This window comes from Leguminivora glycinivorella, chromosome 7 (assembly GCF_023078275.1).
Source record: "Leguminivora glycinivorella isolate SPB_JAAS2020 chromosome 7, LegGlyc_1.1, whole genome shotgun sequence".
NCBI lineage: Eukaryota > Metazoa > Arthropoda > Insecta > Lepidoptera > Tortricidae > Leguminivora > Leguminivora glycinivorella.
The window spans coordinates 17,169,827-17,189,491 of record NC_062977.1 but is presented as its reverse complement, the minus strand read 5'-3'; the positions used below and the strand labels follow the sequence as shown (position 1 = coordinate 17,189,491).

Here is a 19,665-nt window from a genome sequence, read left to right as displayed (position 1 = left end):
AATAACTCCGTAGGATTAATAATCATTAGAATGCTTATCAGGCACTTGTATAATAATGAAATTAATATCATAATTCAATTCATCTTGTTCCTGATGATGATCCTCATGTACACTTTAACGACTTTCTTTCTAATCAAATAAAAACTAACTATTGAAGTCGATACAGTCTAATTGCTTCAAACGCAACAACTTTTTGTACTTAGGTGATGGATAAAAAATATGTAGGTAGGTATAATGGACAATGATCATTGTTTAAAACTTCTGTTTAAATGCTGGTTTAATGCGTTGTTTAAGCGTTGTGGAGACATAGAGAAAAAGACAGACTGTTAAGAAAAAAAAAACGAACGCGATAAAAGACCAAATAAATTATTACAATATGCATACACGAATAAAAACCATATATCGTTAGGTACACTCCTTTCAGTTTAAAATACAAACAAAACAACACACGTTTCATGGACATCGATGCCTCAGCTGGTAGAAAGATCAATAATTCATAGGCGAATCGAAACTAGTTTTCTTAGTGTGAACGAACGACTTAAAATAGCCCACCTGTGATTGATGAGATCAGCCCATTTCAATAAATAAATATGTACGTGGAACAGTTTAATTATGTATGTGCGGTGTAGCGTACCTAAGTACGTAGTACTTTTCCAAGTATGGGGCTAGTGTGGATCAATCCTTTTACGGGTATTGCAAGTAACGGTACGCATTAAGGATGACTCAGACCCCGTGCCGATGCTTTTTGATAATTTGAATAATGGAGAGATGGATAGAATGCAGCATAAACACTGTCAAGGGTGAAGAGAGTCAAATTCCTTGTCTTCTTCAAAAACCTACGATTTAGTCAGGGGAAACGTCCATTGTCTCAACGCACCCATTTAAAAGCAGCAATTCGGTAGATATGCTTTATCTAAGTATCATAAGCTCCATTAGTTAATTTTTGGTAGCCGATGGCCCGAATGTCATTCAACCTGAGTACCGAGCATATTTATTACTTTGTAGAGTTTGTAGTCTTAATTTATATTATAACTTACGTCATCATAGATGTCATCAAAATCATCGTCTTCACCGTCAGTTGAAGATTCCATTGCTTGTTAAAGAATCGCATCAGGTTTTACCAATATCATTACCGGTATACCTAAATAATTTACGCCGAAAATATTGATAATTTTTAGAGTCTAACAGGTAGTTGTGATTCGATTCGAAGTTTTAATTCAAATATCTGGGCAACCGAGCTTCGCTCGGTTCTGTTTCGTATCCTTGACATGTGTCGCCATCTAGTTCAAAAATGAATAGTACCTACATCGAGCGAAAGAATTCTCAGCCTTAACAACACAACTACTCCACACGAGATGGCGCGCATTTCGCCACAAAAACTCTTGTTTTAGCCTTGACCTGTGTCGCCATCTAGTGTTTGCAATAAATAGTACTTACATCGACCGAAAGAATTCTGTCTTAACAGTACAACTACTGCACACGAGATGGCGCGCGAAGAAAAACGCATGAAAACTCGAAAATTCGCGTTTTCCGGGACCTAAGGATAAGTTAGACCGATTTTTCACCCCCAAAAACCCCCACATAACAAATTTCTGCGAAATCGTTAGAGCGGTTTCCGAGATCGTCAGTGTAAATAAATAAATATATAAATAAATAAATAAATATACAAGAATTGCTCGTTTAAAAGTATGAGATTTATGGTAAGTTTGATGTTTATATCAAATCATGCTCAATATTTTCACGAATATTAACATTATTTATACTCGTAATGTTAGTAATCTGCACTCGGACTCGGCAAAGTCCGCAGTAATAATGGAAGGATGCTTGCGTGATCGGTCCAGCCCTGGCCATTAAACGAGGCACAAACAACCACCTTGCCACATGCAGTAATACTAGGTAAATTATGTAATGTTCATTACCGCAGTATAAACCACTATTTACGTAGCGGTTAGCTCCGTTTAGATCCGAACTAGCTTACAGCCGCGAATATGTCTGCGTGAAGTTCAGTATTTGAACGCAAAATATTTTCTGTAGACACAGAAACTTTGTATTTACCCAAATTTATTCCAATAACAGTTAAACTCATATATAAGGTTTAGGATGCCAAAGTGACGCAGTAAATAAAATAAATAAACTATTATACCTTGATAAGCCATGTTGATGAATGTGCAAATTCATCTAACGATGTCATTGATTTGTGGTATCTGAAAAGTTACATTAGGTGTGTTTAGAGCTAATAAAGTTTCATTCAAGTTCCAAAACTTCAAAACAATGCATTACTGCTTTGAAATGGAAATAGACTGGGAACAGTAAATTTCAACAACTTTGAAGCAATCGAAAGATTAAAATATCACTCACCTCGGCTAGTAAATAACTAAAACATACATCTCAAGAATGCACGCGTTTGCCAACACTATACACAACATGTGCACTACTCATAGTGTGTACACGGCCGAGTAAACGATTGGAACACCATTCAGACTGGGGATTCATATAGCGGACAGCGGCCTGCGTGCGATATAGCGCCCAGATAAATTACTATTGTTTAGCAAACGACAGACTCACGGCACCTCGCAATATCTCCTGATAAAACAGATAACGCTAAAATCTCTTCTCAAGTCGTAAATTTTTACGCGCGCGGGAATTTTCGGGAGGCTTAAGCACCTTTAGATAAGTGAGATAAGTAGGTGGCCTCGCCTGTGCCACACCATGCGTCGTTAATAAATTAGGCGGTTCTGACCCGAATTTTAAACGCAAATTTTGGCCTTGAGGTGTGATCATTTCCATAATATGTGGGACTCGTGATATCTCTCATACCGACACGCACCTACTATTGAGGGTGATAGATAAAGATTCTGAAGCTTAATGTCACCTAGATATTCGTACTTAAGACTAATTGCGATTTAATAATGTGTTAAGGTTTTGATACGACCTTATAATGAAGATCGCTTTCGCGTAATTTGGTTAGTGCAAACTTTAAATGTTATGTGTGAGGTAAGTACCTACCTACGTCAATCATCATGAAAGTGGCCACAGTCATTAAAACCAGTTCAATACTTATTCTGGAAGAGGTTTTTTTGAACATCAAACAGAGAAATGTTTTAGTAAGCTTTAATAGTAGTATACCTTTTGAAAATGAAAATGAAAAAAAAAAATGAAAATGAAATATTTATTTTTCAAGTAGGCATATTACAATGCGCATATGAACGTCAAATAAAGCTACGCCGGCTCTAACCCTACGCCTCAGCCTCGAGAAGATTTCAGTCCCCCCTCAGTTGGGAGGGGGGACTGAAATCTTCTCACTCCCTCTCCACGCTGCACGCCGCATCAGGGATTTCCCAATATAAACGTTTGTATACTGAATGTAGTTAATCTAATTAAAATGTACGTTATTGTTATTGAAACACGTTACAAATATTAATATTTAATATTGGGGAGACACCTTACACAGATCAACTTAGCCCCAAACTAAGCATAGCTTGTACTATGGGTGCTAAGCGACGATATACATACTTAAATAGATAAATACATACTTATATACATAGAAAACATCCATGACTCAGGAACAAATATCTGTGCTCATCACACAAACCTTACCGGGATTCGAACCCAGGACCGCGGCGCAGCAGGCAGGGTCACTACCGACTGAGCCAGACCGGTCGTCAACTCACGAAAAACCGTTATTGTCGAATTATTTGTTCATAAAATAACGGTGCTCGGTTTTTTTTTCATGTTTTTCTTCATAATTCTAAAAAAAAACATTAGTTTTTTTTTCTACTTGCAACCCTAAAACAGACACACACACCCCATTTATAATATTAGTATGGATATCTATTTCAGTTTTTACTTATGCATGAACCATCATCTGTTCCTGAGATCAAATATGGTCCCTCCTATATTTAATATTCTTAAATCGATTGGTAAAATTACAAAATATAACAATTCAACGGCAGTGGATTTGTGGGAATATTTATTTTAGGTGGGATCCCGAGGAATTTCGTTTTTAAACTGTTTAGACACTGCCAGTGATTTAAGAAGTGATTCACCTTATGATTTTTGTAGAGGCATTGGCGTTTGTAGTTTTTTATGTAGATTAATTAGATATTATGTTTAGTCGAAAAGGCTAAAATAATAAAATTAAATAAGATAATTCTACCGAGGTAGATAAACCTGGCGGTTCTAATTAAGGAACGTAACCAATTGGCTATCTATAAACATGCCCTTTAGAAGATAGACAGTTTCCGCAGTTTATAAGATACATATTATCAAATAAGAAGGTGTTGTATCTTAAGTATTATATTACCTACTGTTCATGATTTCTTTTGCTTACCTATTTGCTTACATATTTTTGTTGGTATGTTAACAATCTTTATATTCAGTAATGAACCTCTAGGTGTTTTTTTATCCTCATTACTTAGTACCTACATTGTAGTACACCAACTCATTTGTTTATGTGACTGTTTGTGTTCTAAATATAAAAAAAAGTCATACCTCCTATTATTTTCTTAGTTAGGCAACTGAAGACGTCATTAGGTAATTCTGCCACCCTTATAGGGGAACGCATCAATCGCATGTCATTGCCATAACGTCTTAAATGGCCAACACATTACGTCATATAAGGTTTAATTAATCTATTCTTTAGATACTTGCCTAATAATATGTAGCATAATATGCCGTCCTGCACTGGTAACTAGCAAAATAATGTTAGAGATGGATCTTGATGGACTGAGAGGGAAGGTTAGACCAAACGATGGATGGTTTGTGTGAAAGAGGATATTACGAGAAAAACTCAAGTTACGGCTGAGATGACGAAAATAGAGGAGTATGGAAGAGGAAGACAAGTTTTACCGACCCCACATAACGTAAACGCTGAATGTGCCAGAAAGATTCTACTCGTGCTTACATTTAGGTACAAATAGGTGCTTAGTACGACTACGTGTTAAAAATTGTATACAATTGCTAAAATTAGAAGCAGCTTGTCAACTAATCTCATGGTTAATACCAAAAAGACGCAACTGACACAGAAGAAATATTGAGCTCTCGTTAGTTATCTTATAGGATTTCAATGGCAGGATAATTTAAATTAAAAGTAGCAAGTACTTATGTACAATATAATGGAATGTCCCTAACTACTTTTAACATGATCAATATAAAAAAACCTTCCCTAATTACAGACAATATTTAAAGAAAGATTGACGCTGTGATGTCGAGTAAAAAAAAACAGGTCATTAGCGTGCGTTTGGTAGTAACGCACATGACCATCGTCATACATATCTGCACATGCCGTATTTCGTAGGCACTTGTTACTAACTAATTAATGATAGATGTTTCAACAATATTCATTTATAATTATTGAGTCGTGAAGCGACTAAGCGCGCTTGGCGTCAATAAAAGGGATTTTGACGCCAAAGAATCGGTACAATAAGACTACTAGACTCATATCTAATTTGGCACAATAAATGATTGTCTTCTGTAATATTTGACATAAGAAATCAATATTTAATGATTTTGGGTATTAAATGTGTACGATGGCTACGTATTTTTAATTCAAAATAGTAAGTTTTTTTATTTTTATTTTGGCCACCGAAAACGCTGTCGGCTGTCATAGAATTCATGTCAGATCGATCACTGACATAATGACCTTTATGCCTCGTACTTAAAGTGTCAGAAAGTGTTGTTTTCGCACTAAATTACTTCATTCACAGAAAATCTATAGATGACATGCCTGATGTTGTTTTGGCCTGATTACGTAAAAGTATTCTTTAAAAATATTTTTTGCGGTTTATAAGTCATAATAAAATATAGTGATATTTTTTTCGGTTAATTGGACAGTAAGACAAACTTTAAAAAAGGGTCAAGTAGCCTATTCTTAGGCTTGTTAAGCATGTCCTTAAGGAGTAATATATAAAATGTCTATGATGAGATGTTCACGACTGTTAATGATGATCATCGCCGAATAACACCGGAATCCTCTTCCAAAATACTTTAAAAACTGTTTATCTACCATAGGTTTTATTAACCGCTATTACCTCATACGTTTGCCGTTATTTATCGCTGAGCAAAAACATGCGGCAGTTAGTGTTGTGGATTTGTGTAACAGATAAATTATGTCCACAGTATATTACATTTTATGACTTATAAAGTCAGAACCACTTCTACTTTCTACGCCAATTATCGGGACAGGAGAGCGATTTTTGAATCTCGCATACGGGATTTTGTCACTAAAATACCGGTTGAAAACGGTGACTTGCTTTTTATTTTCAGTGTCAATTTTCTGAATTCGAACGCGTGAGACTCAAAAATCGGCCCGCTGGTTGTCAAGGCGGACCCAGGCTGCTATGAGCCGAAACAATATGTCGAGAAAACGCAAGGAAGAAGAGAAACATTGGGTCAATAAGAAAAAAAAATCAAATTACGAATTTCAAACTACGATCAGGCACTAGTGCCCGTTTATGAATTTGAATGTGCCCGTTTATGAATTTTCACTGGAATCAGCACAGACATTTATGCAGTTAGAAGTGTGTTATTCTGTCCAAAAATAACCAGTCAATAATTAATTGACTTCTACTTCAGGTTTTTCAGCTCTTTAGTAATTGAAGCCAATCAAAATGATACAAAACAGCATAAATATTTAACAGTCTTTCCCTTCGTCGTCAACAGACACCTGCAATAGCATGTTACTTTAAGAAGGCCACAAAAAGCTGTGACACGCTCATGTGGCTCTACAAAAGATCGCGTCAGATATTATTGCGGATTTCGAATAGTAAATGTTATTGCAGGTGACTGTACATTTAATGTGTATCTTCTACATAAGCCTTCCTGAGTTACCTATGCATCATCGCATATAACAGTGAAAAAGCGTACTGATTCCTCATGTATACTGTGGCTGTAGCACGGAGAGTGTTATGAGAGTGATCGAATATAAACACATTTGTTTACGGCGCGCCACGTGCTTCGGACAAAGAAAACGTGGCGAGCAAATGGTACGATTAATTCTACCGTACTCATATCTGAATAGTGAAGAAACGTGAGCACTTTATAATAGGGAATTAAACAAAACTTGTAAACTAGGTTATAACAGTTCGAAAGCTTTTGGGATGGTAGGTATAGGTAAGGAAAATGTCACATATTTGAATAACTAAAGAACATTTAAAAAATGTAATAAAAGTATTTTTTTTCCCTTTTTTACGCAAAAAATATTCATTGGACAATTTTTACATGAAGAATTCTATATTTGAGCATTACTTATTTTTTTGCCATTTTTTTATTTTGATTTTTTTAGGGAATTTTAGGTCAATTGTACTCAGAATCACGAGTACTTTCAATCTCACTGGGAGACAAAAAGTGTCCCAGAATTTTCATACATTTTTGTTACTTTCCTCTTTTGTTAACAAAATAAGAAAAAATCGTATGGGACAATTTTTTTAACTACTAGGATTGAAAAAGCTAGTGATTCTGAGTAAAATAGCATTTTTTTCAATAACATCACATTTCATAAAAGTGGCGAAAAAAAAAAAAATGCTCATTTCATTGGACAGTTCTTTCATCATCCTCCTTACGTTATCCCGACATTTGCCATGGCTCATGGAAGCCTGGGGTCCGCTTCGACAACTAATCCAAAGATTTGGCGTAGGCACTAGTTTTACGAAAGCGACTGCCATCTGACCTTCCAACCCGAAGGGTAACTAAGGCCTTATAGAAATTAGTCCGGTTTCTTCACGATGGTTTCCTTCACCGAAAAGCGACTGGAAAATATCAAATGACATTTCGCACATAAGTTCTGAAAAACTCATTGGTACGAGCCGGGTTCGAAACCGCGACCTCCGGATCGAAAGTTGCACACTCTTACCGCTAGGTCACCAGCGCTTGGACAGTTCTTTTTTTTTTTTTAATACTACGTCGGTGGCAAACAAGCATACGGCCCGCCTGATGTAAAGCGGTCACCGTAACCTATGGACGCCTGCAACTCAAACAGTGTCACATGCGCGTTGCCACCCCATTAGAAACTTGTACACTCCCTTTTGCTGTATTCTTTCATGAAGAATATTAATTAATATACCTACTTAGAGCTATTTGTATAAAACAAAAAAAAACTTGGAACTTTCATTACATGTTTTTAAGTTTTTTTTAAATAAACACTTACGTAAACTACACTATTCACATACTTATTCCAGAAGATCCACGCCCTAATTATAAAGAAGCAATTATCGGCTCGCTTCGAACTTTATACGTCAAATATTAGCTCTAGACAACGATATGGATTGGATCTGGCTATTTACATATATCATATCTAGAGCCAATAATTAACGTATATTAAACTTCGAATGAGGCCGTATGAGTCAGAACTTACTCATAAAACCTACGCATTGAACAGAGACAGCTGCATAAGCGAGTTAAATTAGAACTATGTGGCAAGTGAAGATTGAGAGGCAGGCTACTAAGAAAATTAGTTTAGGGACATATGTAATTTCAAATTTTATTATGATTCAGCAAGCTTCAAGTACCTAAGTTACTTTTTAATTTATTTTGTTTATAATTTTTTATTAGGCATCTGTGAACACATATGGTACGCGTGTTTAGTGGTAACACACATGGAAAATAACATAAAATACAATCACGCCTGTATCCCATAAAGGGGTAGGCAGAGCACATGAACTACTCAAGTTTCAGTGCCACTCTTGGCAAAATGGGGTTGAAAAAAAAAACGAAAATTGTGACGAAAATTGTGACGAAAATTGTGACGAAAATTGTGACATTGCAGTGACAGGTTGCCAGTCGAGCCTACGCCACAATTTAACCCGTATCCCACAGTCGACTTCTACGACACCCACGGGAAGAAAGGGGCTGGTGAAATTCTTAACCCGTCACCACACGGGCTAATAAATCATTTCAATTAATCGCCAGTCGAGATGGCCCTGTGTCTCATAAAATTATAATCCATAAATGCGGGGAAGGACATAGAATACAAAATCACAGCAAAACCAATAATGCCATTTGGACTTCACTTCTTTCTGTACTTCATCAAAATCATAGAGGAATAAGTAAGGGTGCGCGCCCACGGGCGACAAAGTTGCTCGGCGACTTACGTATTTTTAGGGTTCCGTAGTCAACTAGGAACCCTTATAGTTTCGCCATGTCTGTCTGTCCGTCCGTCCGTCCGTCCGCGGATAATCTCAGTAACCGTTAGCACTAGAAAGCTGAAATTTGGTACCAATATGTATATCAATCACGCCAACAAAGTGCAAAAATAAAAAATGGAAAAAAAAATTATTAGGGTACCCCCCCCCCCTACATGTAAAGTGGGGGCTGATATATTTTTTCATTCCAACCCCAACATGTGATATATTGTTGGATAGGTATTTAAAAATGAATAAGGGTTTACTAAGATCGTTTTTTGATAATATTAATATTTTCGGAAATAATCGCTCCTAAATGAAAAAAAAGTGCGCCCCGCCCCCTCTAACTTTTGAACCATATGTTTATGACAAAAATCACAAAAGTAGAACTTTATAAAGACTTTCTAGGAAATTGTTTTGAACTTGATAAGTTCAGTTAGTTTTTGAGAAAAATACGGAAAACTACGGAACCCTACACTGAGCGTGGCCCGACACGCTCTTGGCCGGTTTTTTATGAAAAGTTGCGTCGCTTCGTAATCGCACATAAAATACTAGCCCATGGTCGCGACAAAAAAGTCGCTTCGAAAAGTCGCCCGTGGGCGCACCCTCTAAGGGAAGAGTTGTAACTCCATACATCAGTAAATGTGAGTTATTTGTATAGACATATGGTAATCAATGGTCCATGACTAAGTGCGTTTTCACATTATCCGATCCGATATCAGATGTCGGAAGGATTTCAATGGAGAAAATCCAAGATGGAGCTCGTAATGTACGGAATATCGGTCCGACATCCGATATCGGATCGGATAATGTGAAAACGCACTAAGGGTGGTGCGAGCCATACCTACCTAATGTCAAAAAGGAACAAATTCCATTTAAGTACAATGCTAACATACTTATACTGTATTAAAAACGTTTATTAAGGCTCACTGTTAGTATTATATTATAGCTATGTCTCACTCACCACGGAGCCAATTTATTATACTGATTTAATGCGGCAGCACTTAAATACTAACCTAGGAGAAACAATTACCTACAAACAATATTAGCTCAACGTTGTTTAGACATGCAAGTGTGCATATAATTTGCATTTTAATAAATTTATACTCAATAATGGTTAGTAAGCTACGGATAAAAAAACGCACGAAAAAAAAAAAAGAATTCACAAATAACCTGCAGGTTAAAATTCGGACCAAAAAATATCGGAAACAGGAGCTAAGCGACTGTAATAAATAAGCTGCCGAAGAAAAAACGGACTAGGATAATCGCTTTCGGGAAAAAATGCGAAAAGAAAATTAGTTGCAAGGAATTAAAGCGTTTGGGAAGCCCATCTAACAAATCGTTTAATAATGATGGTAAGAAGGCTGCAGCATTACTCGTAAGCGAACAAAACAAACATACCTATACACAATTTTGATTTTAATTGATTGGAATAGTAAAATGTGAGTGTGTTTAGTAAAACGCCCCACTTTGTCGGTTACCATTAAGGCGAGATTTACTTGTATCTTTATATGAATAAACTGACCAAGCGGCTTTATAGCAATCGAGAAAGTGGGACGTTTTCCCGTGCACATTCACAAATTTAATATTGCTGGATGGTATGTAGTTATATTAGTTAGTGAATACTGAAATAGTGACGATCAAAGTTGACAAATATATTGAAGAATATCTTTATTACTATGCTGAATGTACCCATTCCCTTTCCGTCTATAGGTAATCACTAATTACTAATTAAGTTTATGATTTAGCAACGACATAATGTATGTTACGGATGTCGCAACTAATTTGCTTATTTAGAGGTTAGGCGTAAATGCGTTTTCACATTATTCGATCCGATATCGGATATCGGACCGAAATCCCATACATTACAGGCGCAATCTTGGATTTTTCTCATTGATTTCAATCCGATATCGGATCGGATAATGTGAAAACGGACTTATACTAATGCTTATTAGGAATTTATTTGACGGAACCTCAATATTTTAAATATTGACGCGCCTTTGCACTTTACATAACCAAGCAGAAGATTAGCTGACATTAAATAATAATCTTGCAGAAATTCAGATTTGAGATTGGGCAAGAAAAGTTTGAGTGGCATTTATGTATACGGGCATTTTCGCGAAAAAAGATTCAAAAACTTTTTTTCTAAAATAGGTAGGTAAATTTAATGTTTTTCCTACTCAGAATGACGAGTCCTTTCCATCCTACTAGGTGGAAAAAAGCGTCCCAATTTTATTTTTTCCGCTTTGTTACCATTTTTCAAACACTTAGTACAGCGGTTACAAAGTGGAAAGTATGCAAAATAATAGAAAAGCTTGGGACCATTATTTTGTATCTTGTTTTTTGCCCTAGATCGAAAGGGATTGTGATTCTCAGTAGGAAAAACATAAAATTTACCTACCTTAGATAAAACATTTTTGGTGATTGTTGTTGGTGAAAAACACACGTACCTCAGCCTTAGGAGGGGAGCCACATGCCCCGCAGAAGGACAATCGCCTGACAGAGAAGACGTCTTTTCCCATGAGCAACTTGGTGAAAACACATCTCAAATGTCGTGCGGTCGTTATGGACCAATTAACACCGATCACCGCTCGACCTCTGCGTGTCTCCAATCTGTTTTCTTTGTAGATATGTCGCTAGACTTGTAGATGTGTCTACAAAAGTCGCACGTGAATATTGATAACTACGCTAATCAACTGTAATAGTCGATTGGTTTAGGTGCCTAAACTATCTAAGTGATCTTACTAAGTGGTAGGTAAATAGGCATATAGTCCCCATACTGCTAATTAAATTTCTTGAAAAGTTGTAAAAAAGCTCAAAATAGAAACATATCTTTAACATACTTTTTGATTTAGGTATATTACCATAGTTGCTACGAAAGAAGGAAATAACACTTGTATTCTATGCTACGAACGTAAACAAACACAACATAAACATCGAAATGTTATTTTATAAATGAAACCTCTGAAAACATTTGCTCAACTCATGCAAGCTCTACAGATTGTAATCAGGGCTAAAAGCATGTTAGAGCCAGCCAAGAGTGGAAGCCTTGTTATGTAACACCCACTCTCACTGAAGCTCCGAGCAGATGACATCAGATAGGGACGGGACGGCAAAACGGGACTATCTACTTAACAAGGCTAATTCTAACAAAGAGAAAGATTATGGTGAACGAACTAACCGACAAGGCATCGGAGCAGCTGGATGCGCAGCACGCGGCCGTTTATCGACGCTGGGAGCCCGCTCGGAAGAGTTCAGATAAATCGAAGATAGCTCGTATGACGTCGCGGTATTGGAGCAACGTGCGTACTACTGATAACATTACCCATCCGTCACGAACGGAGCATGCGACGAGAACACAAGGGTCGCGAGTCAACACAAGTATAGTTTACTTTACCTAGCGGCGGCGTATTGAGGTGTGGGCTCGGCCGAGAAGTCGCGGTCGGCGCGGGACGGGCGCGGTCGGGCGTCAGCGAGCGCGCGGCGCGGCCATGGCGCGCGGCTTGCGACGGTGACGGCTCGCGCACTGCCGGGGCCGCCGCCGCCGCCGCCCGGGCCCGCGCACGCGCGCACAGCCCCCACCGGCCGCCCAGCGCCCGCCCTGCCCGATAATACCAACTTCACCACAACCGATACCAAAACAACTACCTTTTACCGAACTTACTTTCGCTCATTTCTATATTTAAAGCTAAACCATAAAGTAATAAGGAAAACCTGCGATAGCAATCATGATAATTAAAACTGCTGAAGGAATTTCAAGTAAAATTACTTCTAAACAGTTTTATTTTTAACCGCGCAAGATCAAAGACGTTCCGAATTCCACAAATGTGGCGTTATTTCTTTCAGTAGCAACCCAGTCACTCGACTCGCAAATTGATCACCCAGATCCACGATTGCAATGAAATTTATGACAGGTCGTGGATCTATTATCGACTAGCCACGGGTAATAATTTATGCCAGGTTTGATAGACGCAGCGTTTTGCGGTGTTCGGAAGTGGATTAACTTCGTAGATTTAAATTGGCTTTGCGAGATAAGCTTTACAGATTACGGGGGCGAGTTAATTTTGATCTTGATAAGCGTTGGATATGGATCGTATCTTGAGCAGTCGAATACCTGCAAGTCATGTACGCGTAAGTACTTCGATCACGACAAAGTTTTCATGTAACGTACGTGCTACCTACGTCGAATTCGGAGAATTAATTCAAAATTACGGAAATAAATTCACAATCCGATAAGAAATTTCAAATGTAACTGGCAAAAAGGAATGAAACGAGAAATTGTTTTCTACAAGCTTTTATTCCATTTGCCTTGTTATACAAGTAGATATGTTAGTTTGGGTCAAAACGCAGTCAGCTAAATTTGACTCACTTCCCGGTTTCCGATTGAGCAGAAACTTTTCACACGTATGTAAATCACGTGACAATGCAATATTATGGTATCATGGAGCTGATGATGGAGCAGAAAGGTAGTAATAGGAACTCTGTTATGAAACGTCGTATCCCCATCGAGTAAGGCGTTTTTAGAAACGTCTCGGAGAGCAGTAGGTGACTGTTGAAAGAAAGGTAGGCAATAAAAGCTTATGCCAAAAATGTTATTTTTGCAAAAGAACTTATTGTTTAGGTTTGAATTTACTCTCCCAATTTCCATTCCACATTATTGAATGCTCATTCGTATCAAATCTGGATCATGAAAGCAAGACAGGATTTTTAAATAAAGGAAATTCTCAGCAGACATGAGCAATATGAAAATGTAGGAGGTGATATTGGTCAATGGTCATCTCTCACAAAGGTCACCTTTTCCTCGGATTTTCTTTTTTATTACATCCGTCCACTTTCATTCATAATATTAATACTTTAGGTCTTAGATGTGGTCCCCAAAGTTGACTGAACCCCTACCCAGCTAACAAAATTACCTACCCAAATCGGCTATCCTTAAAAAGAGAGCAAAAATATCATTGGTATTATAACTGACTCATCAGTAGTATTTCTGAGTAGTTTCAGGACGCACTCAATTTTCACCTGGTACGCAGCCCATCAGGCCCATAATTTGGAAAAATGATGTTTTAAATTAGCCATTAAAGGTTCATAAAGTATTAAAGGTAACGGTGATTCAGTACAGGCAAGGCCAGAACGTAAAAATACCCCGGGTTGGCTCATTGTTTATTTGTCATTGCACTTTATTTACCCGCCGCCGGTCGACTGCCGGCCTAGCCAAAGTGACAATCAGTCGAAATGCAGTCTGGCTCTGTTGCGCCAAGAGGATACGGTAGCGAAAATGCTAAAATGGAAAGGAGCCCACCTTTCAACTTGGGAATTTTAGTTAAATATACATACAAGTGTCATTAACCAGATTTATCGAAAAAAAATTGTCCATTAAGAACAACTCAGTCAAAAGATATTTCAAAAAAATATTTAAAATCGAGGTTCCGCTCTCGACTCTTTCCTCCTTCAAAACTTGGAACGAAATTTGAGAATCTGAATAACAATGAAATAATCTATGTCGGACCGTTTAGCTTTTTTGGTTAATTGTTACCAATCTTGAGTATCACAACTTTTTTTGCGCCACAATGAAAAAGGCCGTTTTTGGAAATTTTCGATTGGCTCTAGAGTCTTTAAAAAGCAGAATATCAAAAAAATCAAAACGGTCCGACACAGATAAAAATAATAACAATCTGTGTTGAAGAAATCATTGCTCTATCTTCAAAAACCAGGGAGGAAATAATCGAGAGCGTTTGTATGGAGAATTGACCCCTACCGTATCGTCTTAATCGTATGGCAAATTATATCTAAAAGCAATCAGAGTGTAGCCTTGAGGTTGCTAAGCCAGGCAACCAGGTCCGGCTTCACGATGTTCAGATCTTCAGCATACCTTCTATATTAAGTTGCAGAATGCGTACTTAGGATCCGATATCCCTTGTCTGAGGGCTCTGGGTAGAGCAGCTTCCTGGTGTGGGAATATCGCATGTATTCATTGTATAAATGTTTCTGATTGTCTCTGATTGCCTTCAGGCCTTTAAAGGCGTTATTCATTTAGCACCACCCAGGGTAGCGGCACATCTCGGACACTGGCGATCAAATATATGAAAGAGGCGCGTTCCTAGCACACAGTCTAAGCTCGTGTAGGTGAACGCGTACTATGCTTGTATGAGTGAAATATGACAGGTTGACTGTTCGCGTTTTTGACAGGCGGTATCTGTGAGGTAACCGAGAGGGGGTGAGTGGCACTTTCAGCGGGGAGCGGGAGTGGCCATACTGTAAGATAGTACTCTTTATTATACTGTGGTAGCGGTGGGTACTTCCTGCGGACGCGAGTAACAGTTGTCCCCCAACACAGAAGAGAGCGATAGAGGGAGAGCTGGCTACGAAACGTGAGCGAGTGTGACGTTGGCTAGGTACACAGGGCCGGATTGGGATTGTTTGATTTTTAAGCCGATTGCGCCATTTCGAGATTCGTATTTTATGTCGGTTAGGCAAGCCTTTATAAATTACGGAGCGATAAATGTACATTTGTGGCGTTCTCAATCAAAAGATACCATAATTATTGTCGCTTAAACATAGGGATGCACTAACAGGTTATTCGTGCAACGGTACAAGCAAATTGTATCCTTGTGGTACGTGACAATAATGGGACCCTTTACTTAAGAACGTCACTTTTTGTATATTGTTTTAGTAAAGAGGTAAATCAAGGAATACAAACCTAAAAACCTTCAAGATTAGAGCGTAAAGTCCGCCAACCCACTTCCAACAGTTCCAACTCCTCTGGGTGGCTAGCCGAATGGCACAATCGCTCACGAATCGCTCACGAAATGAAGCGCTAGTAGATATCTATCTCTATCGCGCTTGCGTATTGGCGCGACAGAGCCAGCGGCGTATCGCTTTCGTTTGGCGTCGGAGAAATGCCATTCGGCTACGGGGCCTGGTGTAGCAAGTAGGTATCCATGGGCGGCGGTAATCGCTTACTATGTATCCTACAACATATTTGTATCATACTTACGGCGTGTCTTGCGTGGGCGACGGTCGCGCGACCGTCGCCGTCGCGTCTCATCGCATCGTCTACTTCCATATCGATAAGGTTTGATTTCGTATGCGTCGCATTGCCGTCGCGCTACCATCGCGCGACCGTCGCCCACGCAAGCCACGGCGTTACGTTTTTAGGTAAAACGTTACCAAGACTACCAAAAATTTTTCAGAACTCATGTAAGATTTTAACTTATCAGTGCGTAGCCGAATGCACAAACGCTCACGATAATATCTTTTTCGTAGCTATCTATCTCTATCGCTCTTGCGTAATGGCGGGACAGAGCCAGACTACATTTCTGCGGCGGCGGCGTTTCGTTTCCCAGAACCCAGAAATGCCATTCGGCTACGGGGCCTGACACGCTCTATTTCTAATATTTCTATACAAGCCCTAACTACTAAAAAAATTTGAAGTTTTGTTACCTACTATTGTAATTCAGCAGTTCTCGAAAAGTTTGTACAAAAAATAAAGGAAAAAGTTAATTTTTTTTTATTAATTCCTATTTTGTTACCAAGATTTTGTTGATGAATTGAGATTTTATTAAGTTTTATTTCGTCATTAAGGTTCTCTAGTATCTATATTTTCTTAATTATTACAATTAACCTGTATATATCTAACGAAAGTCGAGTTATATTACTAAATGTTGGTAACAAAAAAGGATCAATTAAAATTTGCTGACGTGGCTATGTACAAAGTTGCCGGGAACTATTATATTACTAGTACCTATATGCTAGGTACAACATACGCAACGAGAATGCACTATCTGCCTATTGCATAATAACTTGATTAACATAAAAATATCATAAATACTTACCTTCCCGTAACAGCGCGAACAGAGTGAATTAATTGATTCATTACAAAACCTGCATAAAAAGGTAGAAATGTTAATTGTAACGCCAACATAGTTGCATGTTAATGATACGTAATGTGTAAAAAAACTTTTCTCAAACATGCAATGAAATATTGTCTTTACGTTCCTTAAAATGGGCTGGGAAGTATCGCTTTTTGGGCGCAACAACTCGAGAGGACTGTAAAGGGATTTCATATTATTTTTCAAGCCTAGCCCTTTTTAGGGTTCCGTAGCCAAAATGGCAAAAACGGAACCCTTATAGTTTCGTCATGTCCGTCTGTCCGTCTGTCCGTCTGTCCGTCTGTCCGTCTGTCACAGCCGATTTACTCGGAAACTATAAGTACTACAGTGATGAAATTTGATGGGAATATGTGTTGTATGAACCGCTACAAAATTATGACACTAAATAGTAAAAAAAGAATTGGGGGTGGGGCCCCCCATACATGTAACTGAGGGATGAAAATTTTTTTTTCGATGTACATACCCGTGTGGGGTATCAATGGAAAGGTCTTTTAAAATGATATAAAGTTTTCTAAAAAACATTTTTCTTAAAGTGAACGGTTTTTGAGATATCAGCTCTCAAAGTCGTAAAAAGTATGTCCCCCCCCCCTCTATTTTTATAACTACGGGGTATAAAATTCTAAAAAAAATAGAGGTGATGCATGCTAATTAACTCTTTCAACGATTTTTGGTTTGATCAAAGTATCTCTTATAGTTTTTGAGATAGGTTGATTTAACTGTAATTTTGGTTAAGTTATTGTGCTTTTATATTTGCTGCTACGGAACCCTTTGTGCGCGAGCCCGACTCGCACTTGGCCGGTTTTTTTTATAAAATATTGTCCTTTATAGAGCATTTTTTTTAATTTCATTGTATGTTTGAGAAAAGCACTATACGTGCCTCGGCGTGAAAACGGATTCCCGGCCTCGTATCCCTATCCGGCCTCGCTCGCACGCTCGCTCGGCCGTATATACCCACTTGGCCGGAAATCCTCATTTTTCCGGCCTCTGATGTAATGTACTATTGCAATATTAGCGCCACCATACCTTCATTATAGCTAACTTGCTGTTTTCGAAAAAAAAACATGAATTTCTAAAAAAAATGTTTATGGGATAGGAGGCAATCTAGCAGACAGGTCGCCTGATGGTAAGCGATCACTGCCGCCCATGGACACCCGAAACACCAGAAGTGTTGGAGGTGCGTTGCCGGCCTTTAAGATGGGTGTACGCTCTTTTCTTGAAGTTTACTTCAGGAATAGTTATTTCTTTTACAAGAGGTCAAAGTTGTTGTTTAACCACACGTGCCAATATTGATACCCGAGCAAGCGAATGATTCCAATATTGAAAAAGTGGAATCTTGAGCGTTGCGAGGGTTTCAAGGCACGAAGGTTAAACAAACTTTGCCGCCGAGTGAAACACAACATTTATCACCACACTAAAACGAACAAAATACTGACTATAAAACATCAAACTAAATCAAATCTATCAATCTATTCAATATTTATGATTCAAAATCATAATTTATAGGTAAATTCTACTAGTCAGCTTAAGACATCAAGTTAAAATTTGTATGAAATTACTTTGCACTCTTGTGGATAATATGCAATTTTGCTATCTGTTTTCGAATAGCAAAGTAAGCCTTTACCAGTTGGAGTGGTGAAAAATAATTGTGTTTGTACTTTAGTGTTTTAGAGGGCGGGCAAATCGTTGCAAAATTTCAATGCCCTTTTCTTATGAAGGACTGGATTTGGTTTTTGTCATTATAGGAAATTAACAAACGAGCAGACGGACTGCCTAAGAGCGTTTTCACATTATCCGATCCGATATCGGATGTAGGACCAATATCCCATACATTTAAGCCGCCATCTTTGATTTTACCTTTTAAGATATAAGTCGATTCGGAATTATCCAAATATCTATATTATATTAATCCATACTAATATTATAAATTGGAAAGTGTGTGTGTCTGTTTGTTTGTCCGTCTTTCACGGGAAAACGGAGTGACGAATTGACGTGATTTTTTACGTGGAGATAGTTGAAAGGATGGAGAGTGACATAGGCTACTTTTTGTGTCTTTCTAACCCCCCCCCCCCCCCCCACTTCTCTAAAATGGGGGGTGGAAGTTTGTATGGACTTATGGAGCGTTGCGCATTTTCGAATTTAAAGCGAGCGAAGCCGCGGGCAAAAGCTAGTTAGTAAATTATAAATGGGAAAGTGTGTGTCTGTTTGTTTGCCCGTCTTTCACGGCAAAACGGGGCGACGAATTGACGTGATTTTTTAAATGGAGATAGGTGAAGGGATGGAGAGTGACATAGGCTAATTTTTGTGTCTTTCTAACCCCCATTTTCTAAAATGGGGGGTGGAAGTTTGTATGGAGCATTCTGCAATTTTCGAATTTGATGTGAGCGAAACCGCGGGAAAAAGCTAGTGTAACCATATTTTAGTTCCTTAAAATGCAAAACAGGCAAAACCCCTGTTTACCATGTAGGCAATAAACCTCCATAACCGTTGCATTGCAAATGCGATCGGCCACCGTCGGAGCATAACGACAAGCGGAATACACTGAGTTACTGCAGTGTAATGCACTGGAAAATTAACTTAATAGTAGAGAAGGGAATAGCTTGAAGTCAGGTGAATATGGCGATAAATCGGTGACACGCCCGATGACGGTGGGACGCGCTCTA

The 19,665-nt window shown here is 38.3% G+C and overlaps 1 protein-coding gene across 4 annotated transcripts in view; it reads right to left on the bottom strand.

Annotated features, from left to right (window-relative positions):
* The window catches only part of LOC125227975, a 44,501-nt gene extending 31,860 nt beyond the window's left edge, over nt 1-12,641 (bottom strand). Inside the window, exons 1-2 of one of the 4 annotated variants that reach the window (XM_048132404.1) lie at nt 2,359-2,492; nt 2,144-2,204 (exon numbers count right to left, since the gene is read on the bottom strand). In XM_048132404.1, the coding sequence (XP_047988361.1) occupies nt 2,144-2,191 (48 nt within the window). In that variant the 5' untranslated portion in view covers nt 2,192-2,204; nt 2,359-2,492. Of the gene's footprint in view, nt 1-2,143; nt 2,205-2,358; nt 2,493-12,297 lie in introns of those variants that run through there. The other 3 variants (XM_048132405.1, XM_048132407.1, XM_048132406.1) reach the window with 3 other exon arrangements.
* Nucleotides 12,642-19,665: the final 7,024 nt, after the last annotated feature.